This window comes from Manis javanica, chromosome 15 (genome assembly GCF_040802235.1).
Source record: "Manis javanica isolate MJ-LG chromosome 15, MJ_LKY, whole genome shotgun sequence".
Lineage (NCBI taxonomy): Eukaryota > Metazoa > Chordata > Mammalia > Pholidota > Manidae > Manis > Manis javanica.
The window spans coordinates 67,738,618-67,754,638 of record NC_133170.1 but is presented as its reverse complement, the minus strand read 5'-3'; the positions used below and the strand labels follow the sequence as shown (position 1 = coordinate 67,754,638).

At 38.5% G+C, this 16,021-nt stretch overlaps 1 protein-coding gene across 7 annotated transcripts in view; it reads left to right on the top strand.

Annotated features, from left to right (window-relative positions):
• The window catches only part of CFAP251 (cilia and flagella associated protein 251), a 60,603-nt gene that overhangs the window by 14,322 nt on the left and 30,260 nt on the right, over window positions 1-16,021 (top strand). For 6 of the 7 annotated variants that reach the window (XR_012125841.1, XR_012125842.1, XM_073223570.1 and 3 more), the window contains exons 6-12: window positions 5,649-5,760; window positions 6,012-6,092; window positions 8,996-9,073; window positions 10,364-10,414; window positions 12,537-12,751; window positions 14,644-14,838; window positions 15,548-15,798. Coding sequence is in view for 5 of the 7 variants with exons in the window: in XM_073223570.1 (XP_073079671.1) it covers window positions 5,649-5,760; window positions 6,012-6,092; window positions 8,996-9,073; window positions 10,364-10,414; window positions 12,537-12,751; window positions 14,644-14,838; window positions 15,548-15,798 (983 nt within the window). In the remaining 2 variants the exon portion in view is untranslated. The remainder of the gene's footprint in view (window positions 1-5,648; window positions 5,761-6,011; window positions 6,093-8,995; window positions 9,074-10,363; window positions 10,415-12,536; window positions 12,752-14,643; window positions 14,839-15,547; window positions 15,799-16,021) is intronic. The other variant, XM_073223571.1, reaches the window with a different exon arrangement.

The following is a 16,021-nucleotide window of genomic DNA, read 5'->3' as shown; positions in this document are numbered from 1 at the left end:
TTGGATGTTGGCCATCCTAACTGGTGTGAGGTGATATCTCATTGTGGTTTTAATTTGCATTTCTCTGATGATTAGCCATGTGGAGCATCTTTTCATGTGCCTGCTGGCCATCTGAATTTCTTTGGAGAAGTGTCTGTTCAGATCCTTGGCCCACTTTTTAATTGGCTTATTTGCTTTTTGTTTGTTGAGGTGCATGAGCTCTTTGTATATTTTGGATGTCAACCCCCTATCAGATATGTCATTTATGAATATATTTTCCCATACTGTAGGATGCCTTTTTGGTCTACTGATGGTGTGCTTTGCTGTACAGAAGCTTTTTAGTTTGATATAGTTCCACTTGTTCATTTTTGCTTTTGTTTCCCTTGCCCAGGGAGATATGTTCACGAAGAAGTTGCTTATGTTTATATTCAAGAGAGTTTTGCCTATATTTTCTTCTAAGAGTTTTATGGTTTCATGACTTACATTCAGGTCTTTGATCCATTTCGAGTTTACTTTTGTGTATGGAGTTAAGACAGTGATCCAGTTTCATACTCTTACAATGTAGCTGTCCAGTTTTGACAACACCAGCTGTTGAAGGGGCTGTCATTTCCCCATTGTGTATCCATGGCTCCTTTATCATATATTAATTGACCATTTATGCTTGGGTTAATATCTTAACTTTCTATTCTGTTCCATTGGTCTATGGGTCTGTTCTTGTGCCAGTACCAAATTGTCTTGATTGCTGTGGCTTTGTAGTAGAGCTTGAAGTTGGGAAGTGAGATCACCCCTGCTTTATTCTTCCTTCTCAGGATTGCTTTGGCTATTCAGGGTCTTTTGTGGTTCCATATGAATTTTAGAACTATTGGTTCCAGTTCATTGAACAATGCTGTCGGTATTTAGATAGGGATTGCACTGAATCTGTAGATTGCTTTAGGCAGGATGGCCATTTGAACAATATTAATTATTGTTAAATAATGTCATTTATTAGTATCCTCTTTAATTTCTCTTAGGAGTGTCATGTACTTTTTAGGGTATAGGTCTCTCACTTCTTTGGTTAAGTTTATTCCTAGGTATTTTATTCTTTTTGATGCAATTGTGAATGGAATTGCTTTCCTGATTTCTCTCTCTGCTAGAGCTCATTAGTGTATAGGAATGCAACAGATTTCTGTGTACTAATTTTGTATCCCACAACTTTGCTGAATTCAGATATTAGTTCTAGTAGTTTTGGAGTGAATTCTTTAGGGTTTTTTTATGTACAATATCATGTTTTTTGCAAACAGTGACCATTTGACTTCTTCCTTACCAATCTGGATGCCTTTTATTTCTTTGTGTTGTCTGATTGCCGTGACTAGGACCTCCAGTACTATGTTGAATAAAAGTGGGGAGAGTGGGCATCCTTGTCTTATTCCCAATCTTAGAGGAAAAGATTTCAGCTTCTCACTGTTAAGTATGATGTTAGCTGTGGGTTTATCATATATGGCCTTTTTTATGTTGAGGTACTTGCCCTCTATACCCATTTTGTTGAGAGTTTTTATCATGAATGGATGTTGAATTTTGTCGAATGCTTTTTCAGCATCTATGGAAATGATCATGTGGTGTTTGTCCTTCTTTTTGTTCATGTGGTGGATGATGTTGATGGATTTTTGAATGTTGTACCATCCTTGCATTCCTGAGTTGAATCCCACTTGATCATAGTGTATGATCCTCTTGATGTGTTTTTGAATTTGGTTTGTTAATATTTTGTTGAGTATTTTTGCATCCATGTTCATCAGGGATATTTGTCTCTAGTTTTCTTTTTTTGTGGTGTCTTTGCCTGGTTTTGGTATTAGAGTGATGCTGGCTTCCTAGAATGAGTTTGGAAGTATCCCTCCTCTTCTATTTTTTTGGAAAACTTTAAGGAGAATGGGTATTATGTCTTCTCTAAATCTCTTATAAAGTTCAGCAGTGAATCCTTCTGGCCCAGGAGTTTTGTTCTTGGCTAGTTTTTTGATTACCAATTCAATTTCATTGCTGGTAATTGGTCTGTTTAGATTTTCTGTTTCTTCCTGGGTCAGTCTTGGAAGGTTGTATTTTTCTAGAAAGTTGTCCATTTCTTCTAGGTTATCCAGTTTGTTAGCATATAGATTTTCATAGTATTCTCTAATAATTCTTTGTATTTCTGTGGTGTTCATCATGATTTTTCCTTTCTCATTACTGATTCTGTTTATGTGTGTAGATTCTCTTTTTTTCTTAATAAGTATGGCTGGGGTCTTATCTATTTTGTTTATGTTCTTGAAGAACCAGCTCTTGGTTTCATTTTTTCTATTGTTTTATTCTTCTTAATTTTATTTATTTTTTTCTCTAATCTTTATTATGTCCCTTCTTTTGCTGACTTTGGGCTTCATTTATTCTTCTTTTTCCAGTTTTAATAATTGTGAATTTAGACTATTCATTTGCGATTGTTCTTCCTTCTTTAAAAAGGCCTGGATTGCTATATACTTCCCTCTTAGAACTGCCTTTGCTGTGTCCCACAGAAGTTGGGGTGTTGTGCTGTTGTTTTCATTTGTCTCCATATATTGCTTGATCTCTGTTTTAATTTGGTCATTGATCCATTGATTATTTAGGAGCATGTTGTTAAGCCTCCATGTGTTTGTGAGCCTTTTTGTTTTCTTTGTACAATTTATTTCTAGTTTTATACCTTTGTGATCTGAGAAGTTGGTTGTTGGAATTTCAATCTTTTTGAATTTACTGAGGCTCTTTTTCTGGCCTAGTATGTGGTCTATTCTTCCATGTGCACTTGAGAAGAACGTGTATCCTGCTGCTTTTGGGTGGAGAGTTCTGTAGATGTCTGTTAGGTCCATCTGTTCAAATGTGCTGTTCAGTGCCTCTGTCTCCTTACTTATTTTCTGTCTGGTTAATCTGTCCTTTGGAGTGAGTGGAGTGTTGAAGTCTCCTAGAATGAATGCATTACATTCTATTTCCCCTTTTAATTCTGTTAGTATTTGTTTCACATATGTAGGGGCTCCTGTGTTGGGTGCACATATATATATATATATTTGGTATCATTAATCTACAATTACATGAGGAACATTATGTTTACTAGACTGCCCCCATCACCAAGCTCCCCCCCACAAACCCCATTACAGTCACTATCCATCAGCGTAGTAAGATGCTGTAGAATCACTACTTGTCTTTTCTGTGTTGCAAAGCCCTCCCTGTGCCCACCCCACATTATACGTGCTAATTGTAAGGGTGCATAGATATTTATAATGGTTGTATGTTCTTGTTGGATTGACCCTTTTATCATTATGTAATGTCCTTCTTTGTCTCTTGTGACTTTCTTTGTTTTGAAGTCTATTTTGTCTGATACAAGTACTGCAACACCTGCTTTTTTCTCCCAAATAGTTGCATGAAATATCTTTTTCCATCCCTTCACTTTTAGTCTCTGTATATCTTTGGGTTTGAATTGAGTCTCTTGCAGGTGGCATATAGATGGGTTTTGTTTTTTTATCCATTTAGTGATTGGTGCCTTCAGACCATTTACATTTAGGGTGATTATCGATAGATATGTACTTATTGCCATTGCATGCTTTAGATTTGTGGTTACCAAGGGTTCAAGGGTAACTTCTTTACTATCTAAGAGTCTGACTTAAGTCACTTAGTATGCTATTACAAACACAATCTAAAGGTACTTTTTTTCCCCTCCTTTTCTTTCTCCTCCATTCTTTATATATTAGGTATCATATTCTGTACTCTTTGTCTATCCCTTTTTATTACCTTTGGTGACAGCTGTTTAACCTTAGGAACACTTCCATCTATAGCAGTCCCTCCAAAATACACTGTAGAGGTGGTTTGTGGGAGCTAAATTCTCTCAGCTTTTGCTTATCTGGAGATTGTTTAATCCCTCCTCCAAATTTAAATGATAATCTTGCCAGATAGAGTATTCTTGGTTCGAGGCCCTTCTGCTTCATTGCATTAAATACATCATGCCACTCCCTTATAGCCTGTAAGGTTTCTGCTGAGAAGTCTGATGATAGCCTGATGGGCTTTCCTTTGTATGTGATTTTATTTCTTCTCTGACTGCTTTTAATAGTCTGTCCTTATCCTTGATCTTTGCCATTTTAATTATTATATGTCTTGGTGTTGTCTTCCTTGGGTCCCTTATGTTGGGAGATCTGTGCACCTCCATGGCCTGAGAGATTATCTCCTTCCCCAGATTGGGGAAGTTTTCAGCAATTACCTCCTCAGACACTTTCTATCTCTTTTTCTCTCTCTTCCTCCTCTGGTACCCCTATAATGTAAATATTGTTCTGTTTGAATTGTTCACACAGTTCTCTCAGTATTCTTTCATTCTTAGAGATCCTTTTTTCTCTCTGTGCCTCAGCTTCTTTGTATTCCTCTTTCCTAATTTCTATTTAATTTATCATCTCCTCCACTGTATCTAATCTGCTTTTAATACCCTTCACTGTGTTCTTCAACAATTGGATCTCTGTCCAAAATTTGTTCCTGAGTTCTTGAATATTTTTCTGTACCTCCATGAGCATGTTAATGATTTTTATTTTGAAATCTCTTTCAGGAAGATTCAGGAGGTCGATTTCATTTGAATCTTTCTCATGTGTATTCATAATTTTGCTTTGAACCAGGTTCCTTTGCCATTTCATAATTTGTCTGTGGCGCCCTCTAGTACCCAGAAGCTCTACTCTCTGGAGCTGCTCAGCCCCTGGAGCAATGTTGGGGCTCTCAGGGGAGCAGTATTGGTGCTTGCCAGGAGGAAAGAGCTGTTTCCTGCTTGCCGGCTGCTATGCCTGTCTCCACTGCCAGAACCAGGGCTGAACACTCAGGTGTAATCCTCTTTGCTTTGTGTTTGTAGCTGCCATAGGCTGGGCTTCCCTCTGGCTGGCCTAACACCAGGGCAGGAGTTGCTGCTTCGTGAGCCTGAGCCAGGTACAGGCTAGCTGTGAGGAAGACACAGCAGGCTGCGTATCACAATGGGTGGCCTTGGAGCTGCATAGCCAGCCAGGGTGCAGGAGCCCCTGAAGATTGTTTAAACTCCCAACCTGCTGGGCAGAGTGCACCCAGACAATTTTGTCTATCTGTCCTTTCTGCTGAGCAGTAAGCTCTGTGCAATCCTTGCCCCTTTAGCAGGCCTCTCGTTTTTAGAAAGTCTCTCAGACTGCCCACCCAGATCAGTAGGATATGAATCCCTGTTTTCCACAAGCAGCTGGAGTCTCTGTCTCTCTAGGTATTCCATCTGTCTTAGCTTTCCAACCCCACTAAATCACCAGATCACCATGCAATGTAGGTTCATGCTCCCAGAGCAGATCTCTAGCAGTCCCAGGCCTCCACTCCCTTCCCGCTCCATTTCTCTTCCTTCTGCTGGTGAGCTGGGGTGAGGGAAGGGCTTGGGCCCCACTGGGTCACAGCTTTGGTATGTTACCCTGTACCGTGAGGTCTGCTCTTTTCTCCAGGTATATGCAGTCTGGTGCAGCCTTCTTTCCTGTTGCTCTTTCAGGATTAGTTGTATTAATTATATTTTCATATTATGTGTGGTTTTAGAAGGAGGTCTCTGTCTCACCTTTCGCACCACCATCTTTAATCCAGTTCCCTCAGTTGTTATGTTTTTGAAGTGGGTCCCTCTGGGAAGCAAAGCAGACCTCAGCAAATGCCTGTTCCCTCATCTTATTTTGCAGCATTCCTGTGCACACTATATTTGACAGCTGCCCAGAAGGTAATGGCATCAGGGCCATAGCTATCACCCGTGATGCCAAGTATCTGGCAACCATCTCTGATGCTGAAATCCAGGTAAAGGGCCCTATGGGGCAGCATCCATGGGCTGGCCACCCTGTCAAGAGTGTCCTCCTGAACAGTTCTGCTCAGACTACATGGCATCTGTGACACTCCCAGGGGATGACAGGATTCCATGCTTGTGGCTTAGCTCATGGTGCTGTGCTTAGTTAAGCAAAGCTACAGTGTTATCGTGAGAGTTTTGGGCTACTTCAGCAGCCTTCAGAAAGCTTCTCATGCTCCTTCTCCTTGTCTGCTGTCATTTACAGAAAGTTTGCATCTGGAGGTGGACTTTAGCAGTGGAGACACCAGCATGCACTCTTGACCTTCCAAAAGAGTATGGTCTTCAAGTGAGTTCAATTGAGCCTGTAAAGATAAGCCTAAAGTGATGCTGATGCCAAGTCAAACCTACTTTTTGCTTTAGAGGAGCTTTTTAATGGTGCCCTTGGGTTTTTTACAAACACTTTCTTATCCATGATCTCATTTTGTTTTTTATTTTTATTATTATTATAATAGCTATTTTTTGAGCATTTATTATGTGCCAGATTCTAAGTTCTTTATATAAGGTATTGCATGTTAAATCATTTGTCTAAAGCTGGCATCCCTTATTATTCTAGAAGCATGCTCTTAACTGTTCTTAATATAGGGGAGTTATTATTCTCATTTGCATGAGGTGACTTCCCAGGACACCCAGAAAGTTTACCCTGCTATCCTGCATTGCCTCATTCATCCTTCCCTCTCTCATTCAGCATACATTTACTGAGTACCTACTATGTGCCAGACACTATGGTAAGTACATACCTGCTAGCAGGAACTAGAATCCAAACAAAGGGCCTGGTGACTAGACTCAGCAAGGCACATGTCATCTGCAGCTTTATGCCCATTTTCTCTCCTCTTCCCCCACAGCGTTCTTCCTTCTCCCTGAAAAAACTTTCCTTACTGCTTTTCAAAGCTGTGCCAATATAGCAGCCACCAGCTAGATGTGGCTATTTAGGATGTTTTTTTCTATTGCTGTAAAAAACACCTTTGGGATTTTGATAGAGATTGCATTGAATCTATAGGTTGTTTTGGGTAGCATTGTCATCTTAACAGTATTGTCTTCCAATCCATGAACATGGGATGTATTTCCATTTATTTTCTATTTAAATGTTTTATTAGTGTCTTCTTTAATTTCCTTCAGCAGTGTTTTGTAGTTCTGAAAACTACAGATCACTCATTTCCTTGGTGAAATTTATTACTAAGTATTTTTTGATGCTATTATAAGTGGAATTGTTTCCTTGATTTCCTTCTCAGATTGTTCTTTGCTGGTGTATAGCAATGCAACTTATTTTTATGTGCTGATTTTGGATCCTGCAACTTTGCTGACTACTTTTGGCTATTTAAATTGAAATTGATTAAAATTAATAAAATTACACGCAAAAAAGAAGATAGAAAGAAAGAATGAAGGAAACAAGGAGAGAAAAATGAAAGTGAAAAGAAAGTGAAAATCCTTGCCCCTTTAGCAACCCTCTCGCTTTTAGAAAGTCTCTCAGACTGCCCACCCAGATCAGTAGGATACGAATCCCTGTTTTCCACAAGCAGCTGGAGTCTCTGTCTCTCTAGGTATTCCATCTGTTCATTTCCTCAGTTTTACTAGCCACATTTCAAGTTCTCATTAGCCACGTGGCTAATGGCTATCACATTTTTGTTTTGTTTATTTATTTATTTATTAAAGTATTCTTGATATACAATCTTATGATGGTTTCACATAAACAACACAGTGGTTTCAACTTTCACCCATATTATCAAGTCCTCACCCCCTCTATTGCAGTCACTGTCTGTCAGTGTAGTAAGATATTATAAAGTCATTAATTGTCTTTTCCATGCTGTACTATGGCAATTGCTTTAGACAGCACAGATTATCAAACATCATCATCATGAAAAGGGCCACTGGACAGTGCTGCAAAAGCGCCCCAACTCTGGGTGAACCCTGCCTTCAGCCTTCTCTGTACTAGTACCTGAGCAGGCTGGATATGGCTGGAGAGAACCATCCGAATCAGCTGATCCGTTTTCCTTGGAATTCAGTCACAAGCGTGAGAATGTTCTCAGCACTGCCTGGCTGTTCTCATAGTCTGTCTTCTTCATTTCTAGAGACACAGCTTCATACCTCCCCTAAACCCAGCCATGGCCCTTCCTCTCACTCTCAGCTGATCTCTCTCGTATTTCATTGAGAGAAAGGAAGCTATCAGTTAGCAATACTGGCTTGTTCTTACTCCTACCTGAAAATAAAGCTGCATGAACATTCACACCCAAGTCTTTGTAGGGATACATGCTTATCTCTTGGTTTGTTTCTGAAGGATATTTTCCCTGAGTATAGAATTCTAGGTTGGTAGTTATCATCTTTCAGTACCTTGAAGATACTGCATTATCTTCAGTCTTACATCATTTCTGTTGAGAAGTCAATGATCAGTCTTAGTTTCCCTCATTTGAAAGTTATGTGCCTTTCTTTTCCCTGTCTGGCTTCTTTTAAGGTTTTCTCTTGGTTTTTAGAAGTTTTTTGATGATGTGTCTGTATGTATTCTTAGACATTGGCATTGGTAGTTTATATTCCTGAACTGAGGCAGGAATAGGAGATGGGGTGGAAATGGCAGGAATGAAGTTAGGAAGCCCTTCTCAAGCCTGTCCCTCAGCGTCCCCCCCGAAGCCCTTCATCTCCAGCTGCAACCACCCACCTCCCTTACACATACTAATTCAAAATGTATGCTTATGTCTCTCCAGGGATTTCTCACTTTTTGTTGTTGTTATTGTTTAGTCACTGCATTTCATGTTTCCCTCAGTTTCTGAAGGGTTGATATTTGGGAAGGGAGCCAGGCAACCCATGCTATTCACCATCTTGGCAGGAGTCAGAAGCCCCTTCTGATGTTTTGTACTCATTCCAAGTTACCTTGTGGCCCTGTCCAATTTAGAAATGTGTATGCAGCAGTCTTTGCCTAAAAGGATACAGAGTAAAGGTTATTGGTGAATACTGGTTTACTTTTGCTTATTCCAAATTATGTATGATGAATTATGATAAATAATACTAAATAAGAAAGTGAACACACTTGAGACCATTAATTTTAACACCTAGTATTTAAATCATATTCTTATTGCTTATAAAATGCCATATATTTTCTGTTTTATATTCCTACTCATTTATTATAATAAAAATGTTATTTAATTTTAAACTTTAGCTTAATTAGCTTATTAATATGTATTTCAATGCTTTATATTTCAGAACTACCTTACTTTTAATCCAACAAATAATAAAGAATTCGTGAGCAATAGTAAAACACAGGCAATATATTATCTGTGGGTAAGTAGAAATATTTTGATATGTTCTGATCATGTATATGTTCATTCCTCTAATACAGGTGTTTTAGCAATGTAACAATATAGTATCTACTTAGGAAGCCATAAATGTATTTAAAATGTTTTGATTTAATTATAGTATTTTTTTTGTATACCTGGAAATTAACCTATTGAATCAGAAGCAGATAATTTAAATTTCATTTAATTTTTTAGGTAATAAGTCAACTACTTATTTGAATATATTTAACAGGTCTAAAATATAGGGTTTTTCAACACCTTGGACTTTATTTCCTTTTAGAAAATAATTAGCAAACAGATCAGTGATGTGTATACTGACAGAGGACAAAATCACAAGCCAAAGAAACATTAAAAGTAACCATAAAATGATCATATGACCCAGCAATTCCTAGATATATACTTGAAAGAATTGAAAACAGCCATTCAAACAAGGACTTACCACAAATGTTCATAGCAGTAGTGTTATTGGCCATAACCAAAAGGTAGAAACAAAACCAAATGTCCATCAACTACACAAGATGTAGTCTATTTATGCAATGGAATATTATTTAACTATGAAAGGGAATGAAGCCCTGACACACACAACAATGTGGATGAACCTTGAAAATATGATGCTAAGTGAAAGAAGCCACATAGTGTATGATTCCATTGATATGAAATGTCCAGAACAGGTAAATCCTGTGAGGGGCAGGAGGAGGGGCTTGGGGTGTGACTGCTTAATGGTTGTGGGCTTCCTTTTAGGGTGATAAAAGTGTCCCGGAACTAGATAGAGATGATGGTTGCACAGTGTTGTTAATATACTAAGTATCTCTGAATTGTACACTATAAAATGGTTAATGGTGAACTTTAAATTATGTGAGTTCTACCTCAATAAAAAATGCAAAACAAAAACCAACATAAGATTGTATGTCAATGATACTTTAGTAAAAAAATTAAGCATTTAAAAAAATGCAAAATAAAAACACTGAATTGCTGATTTTCAGCGATAGGCATTACTTCAGGTATTTGTTACAGCTTTAAGTCCTTACAAATGTAAAATTCAGATTTGTGCATTAACTACCATTTAAAGTCACAATATTTGTGGCATTTTTTAAGTATTTGCTTTTCTTTCAGAATGTTTTTAGATATTCCTAGAGGCAGCAGGTTCTTGCTCCTCTAGAAATTACAAAGCTCTGGCCCTGTTTAGATGCATTTGTTTTGATTTTGTTGTGTGTAGTTCTTTTTTGAAAATCAGGTCTCTTTTTAATTAGTGTTTTTTTTCATCTGTACTTATCAGCATGAAGAGGAAGATATAGTTGTTTACAGTGCTCCACTTTTAACAGAAAAAGTAAGTATGCCTGCTGCATTTTTATGTGTCACATTTTGTGGAGAATAAATATGTATGTGTAAGCTTAGTCACTTTGGGCTATGCTTTATATGTTTTGATATTAAACCTTTGGAAGATAATTTGAATTTTACTTGAGTCCTTTGCCATACTGAATTGTTAGTTGAAAATAATGGAACTATTGTTCAGAATAAATGTTATGGAAAAGAAATTTCATCACCATGAGAAAATATCCCCCAAAAAGATCGCTTTTATAATGTATGGGTGCATATGACAAAGAATGAAAATTAATTTGGAGTGATACAAAGAAAGTAGTTGAACAGGAGTAGATCCCTTTTAAGATGCTCAGTTTTCAGAGTAATAAACAATGATATTGGGTGTTCAGTTGTTTGTGTGCCAACAGAAAGGTGGTGAACCAGGTGTTGGAGCAAATAGTTTATCTTGCCTGCTTACCTCCAGCTATTGCCCCTGAGGTGGAACACAAGCCCCATCTCCTGCAGCATTTTCTGTGTTGATACCCATGTAATCTGCCCTCAGTGAGCACGCTATATAAATTTCTGTTCCCTTTCTTCATTGTTGGTATGACTTATAGAAATGTATTTTTTGAGAGGGCATGTCAAAAGAAGAAAAAAGATGAGACGGATATAAGGAAAGGTTATTCTTTCTGGAAACTCTTTTCCATAAATCAAAGTATCAAAAAATAAATACAGTCAATTCTCAGTATTGGTGGCAGTTATGTTCCAAAAACTCTCTTCAGGACTCAACTAGGGAATACTGAACCATTGCTCTGGGACAAATACAGGAATAGGTTCTTGCCAGCCTCTGGTCATAACATTTTCATCAACTGATAGACACAAAACCTTGTTTTATTTATGTTTCTGTTTAATGACACCATATAATATGTAATATTGATTCAGTAACATTGGACTCACTGGAACTCATGCCTTGACAAAGCTTATTTAACACAAGTATATTCCCTGTAAGGCTCATCACAGCCTTACTGTGCTCAGGACCATTAGACAGCATTTCAGCACTATTTTGGGGGGTAAATTTAAATATTAAAAGAGCCAACAAAAAGCAACCGCAAAGTGTGAAGATCATGACACTAAACAGGCTACGTAAAGGATCCCTGTTTACAATCTCAGTTCAGAAACAAAAAGGCGGAGCAGAGCGTTGCCTTGCTTGCCCTTAGCAGGGAATGTGCATGTAGGGCGAGTCAAATTTTCCACCACTCTGCACATGCAAATGATCATTAAAGTGCCCTGAGGATTGATTTGGGGGTTACAGATAAATTTTGGCAAGTAGACAAATTTGCAAATACAGAACCTACTTACGATGAGGATCGATGGCCTTGTGATAAAATGCTTCACAGTGCACCATGCTGCTCTCAGAAAGGACTTGATGCTTTTTCTTGAATGATTATTATTTTATTGACCCTCTTGTGTTCAAGTCAGAAGAGGTAAACCCTAGGATCTTCTCTGCATAATTAGAGAATTGGGCAGCAGACTTGCCATATCATATGACAGATTGCTGAGTTTCTTTTATTCATTTGCTAAACATTCACTGAGGGGCTTCACTCACTGCTGTGGGTTCTGTCCATCCTTCATCTCTAAGACATTGTCTAAGAAAGGTGACCTAGTGCCTTATTTTACATAGCACACATTTAATAAGGAGTCTTAGGGGCATTTCTGTGCATATAGTGCTTAATTTCTACTGATAGGAAAATAATTTATGATCAAAAGGGGACTGGAAGAATTATTATATTTTACAACTAGAGCATGCTTTTGCTTGCAACAGACATTAGTTTCTTTATCAGTCTCTGAAATCTCAATAAGTGAAGTTGAACAGGTATATACAGTGATTAATCACTCTTTCACTTGCTTTAAGCAAACAGTTTAATTAACACAGTACATAACCCTTCACTTGCTCTTAGCAAACCTTCAGAGGCTCAGAGCTGCCTGCACCATGGCAATCCATGGGGGAGGAATTTTTTCAGTGATTTTTAAAAGCTTTTTTTCCTATTGTATTTTAATGTAATATTATAAAAAAGTCATTTTGATAAATGCTGTTTTATATTTATTACCAATGATAACTTATAAACTGTAATCTGTCTTTTAAACTGCAGACATTCAACAAGCTCGTGGGAAAATTCAGCCAGTCTGTTTTCCATTTGAATTTAACACAAATACTCTCTGCAACAATGGAAGGGAAGCTGGTTGTCTGGGACATACACCACCCACTATCATCTGCCTCTACCTCTGTGTTCTTTCCCTCTATCAAACCTTGTAAACTGGTTCATTTGCAGGAAGAGGGCATCACTGTGCTTACTACAGTTGATCGGTAATGAACTTAATTTTTAAAAGTACTTAAAAATCCTTTTGTATGTATACCTGTATTTGTATATGCATAGAATATTTCTGGGGAAAGCCACAATTAACTAGGAACGTGGAGGAAGTTAACTATTTCTTCTGAGGAAAAGAACAGAGAACTGAGATCAAGGATGGGGGTGGATTTACTTCTTGTTGGAATCTCATTTGTACTAATGTTGTTAGCTTTTTGTTTAAATCATGAGCATGTATTACTTTTAAAAATCCCTTTGTGTTAGTGAAACAAAAACTGATCTTTTTCTTCTGCACTAATCAGACTTACTGTGCACCCTAAATTTAATATACTTTAAGAAAACAATGTTAATAGCTATATTGTTTTTTTCTTATTACAAAATACACATACCCATTATAAAAAGTTGATATACAAGAGAATATTATAAAGTTCACTCTTTGATTTGTGAATCAGGTGATCATTAAAAGCCTCTTCCTCAGACAGAAAGGTGTACACATGCATCTGAAGAGGCATCCCTTGCTTGCTGAGTGACCTTAGGCAAGGGACTTAACTTTTGCTGAGCCTCCATTTTTCCATCTGTAAAATGGATATTATAATGCTATCTATCTCGGAGTGATTTGATTTTACAAGAACTTAGTGAAACAGGCATGTAAAACTCACCACAATGGCTGGCAAGGAGAACTCTTGGTAAAATAATCATTATTAGTGTGCTACAGGTGTTCCCACAAGTGGTGGAGAAAACTGCCTAATGACAAGGACCCTAACCCTATGTGTGTAGTCCCTGTTATCTGCTTGCCAAAAGCCTATGGGCTTTCCTTTTCCTTCCTTTTATCTCAGGGGAACAGTGATGTTCTGGTATGGCTTTATGAAGAGAAATTCAAGTTGTCATCCTCATTCAGTAGTGTGAAAAGACAGTCGTAAGTTTGCAATTGATGATGCAATCATATTTTAATAGTTGTGGGATAGAACTCCGTGAATAACAGGCCTCTGTTTCTTTCTCCCTGTGTGAGAGAAAACCCAGCTAGGACCAGGGAGCCAGGAGGAAAAGGCCTCTGAAAACGTTTTGCCACTTCTGTCCAGCAGAGGGCAGTAAAAGATGTTCTAGCCAATTACTCAGCCCACCTGCTTTGCTTATTAATCAGAAACCTCTTTTAATTACTTTGCATATATAAGAGGAAATTCATCCTCTTGCTCCCCCTGTGATTAGAATTATGTCAGAGGCTTAAAAAACAAGCCCATTTGGGATGAATCTAGGACTGGAAATAAAAGCCATTTTGTCACGCGACATTGCTTTTGGCTGTGATGCCTGGAGAGTGTTTTACAGTTACTCTAACAGCAGCACCTTCCTCTCAGTGCCTTGTGTCCCAGTGCCAGCCTGTGTGATTTCAGAGGCTGGTAGATGGACTCTGTTGTCATCTGTAGTCTTATGGAAGAGAATGTCAGTCACTGCCCACTGCCATTGCAGGTGGCTGATCTTGGAGGGCAGGCAAGAATAGACTCAGAGCACAGACTTTGTGTTAGTTACACCTGGGTCCTTGTATTGCCTAGCCACATGGCCCAGATAGGGTTGCCAGGTATAAGTATATCCAATGCAATATTTGGAACATACTTATACTAAAAGATTACTCATTGTTTATCTGAAATTCAGATTTAATTGGGCATCCTGAATTTTTTTGGCTAAATCTGTCAATCTCAGGCCTTAAGCAAATTTCATAACTTCTCTGGGCCTTAACTGCCTAGATGTAAAGTGGGGTAAAGTAAAATCAGCCTGATAGGGCAGTATTAAACAAAATACTTTACAATACTTGGGGGCCAGAGCCTGCTGTGTGATCGGGTGTTCAGTAGCTGGTGCTTACTGCTATTTAACCAGTTGATGTTATTCTCCATTCCAGCTTTATTGTCACAGGTGACCTTAAGGGTAACATTAAGTTTTATGATCACACCCTGTCCATTGCTAACTGGTACAGTCACTTCAATCTGGGCTCCATAAGAACCCTGTCCTTTTCAAAGACCCCGGCATCTCCTCCTACTGAAAAATCAAACTATCCTCCAGACTGCACTTTAAAAGGTGACCTTTTTATTGTTAGGTAAGTTGTTAATGAATCTCATCATCTGAATGGTCAAAAAAGAATCGATGTCTTCTTTTAGCTTATACGCAGTGGGACAGTGTGAATGGCCTTCTGGTTAGTCCTTTACCTGGCTGGCAGATGACTCCCCTTAGCTGATTATAATCACTATTTAATCACTTCAAAAAAATGAAACATCGCTTTCGTATTAGGAACCTTTAATAACTGGAAGCTGGGAAGGGCTTATCCCTGAGCTTGAATCACTGCTGTGTCGGGAGTCTTCACTGTAGGTTGGTCTCTTCTGAAAGCTGAGTTTGTCCTAGCACTGCCGTAAAAGGCATCCGATAATTAATAGCCATAACATTTCAAGACTGAATTATCTGTGAGTCTGCTTAATTACCCTTGCAGTATTTGCAGGCACATCTGTATGTGTGCACCAAACTCCATATTTGCATACACAAATGAATATTTGCATGTGCAGATTAGCTAATTGTACGACTGACTGTCCATCTGCATACTTAATGACTCAATTTACATGTAGAAATGTGGGCTTTTTTACTTGCAGATGGAGGCTGTTGGGTATTGGTGGTATATTTTTGGAGATGTTGGGTTAATAATGTCACTAAATTACCAATGACAGAGGCGTTTCATGTGCAATTAGAAGCAGAATAGCTGGAAAGTCCCGTTCCCTGCAAACACTGATACTGTTTGGTCTCTCCTTGACAAACAGGAATTTTATCATTGGAACATCTGATGCAACAGTGTACCACTTAACGATAGATGGGACCAAGCTTGAGAAGATATTTGTAGAGCCCAAGGATGCCATTTGTGCCATCTCCTGCCACCCATATCAACCCCTCATCGCCATCGGGAGTTTCTGTGGGATGATCAAAGTGTGGGATTATGAAAAGAAAAAGTACCTTTTCAGCAGGGTCTTTGAGAAGGGGTGTGGAGTCCAGAGTCTGACGTACAATCCCGAAGGTATTTTCATTTTATTATCTAATTAGGTTCCAAATTGAAAACAGACCCAGATGGTTATGCCCTTGGCTGAAACAGCTCCTGGAAGTTTGCCTTGACCCACTCCCCCGACCAGCCTACATGAGACACCTCCTCCCTCTGGATCCTGTGGCCCTCTGTGCTTAGGAGTATCTGAGCACTCATGCCAGGGTATAAGGCGTTTCAGTTTATTGCTCCTTATAGGGAC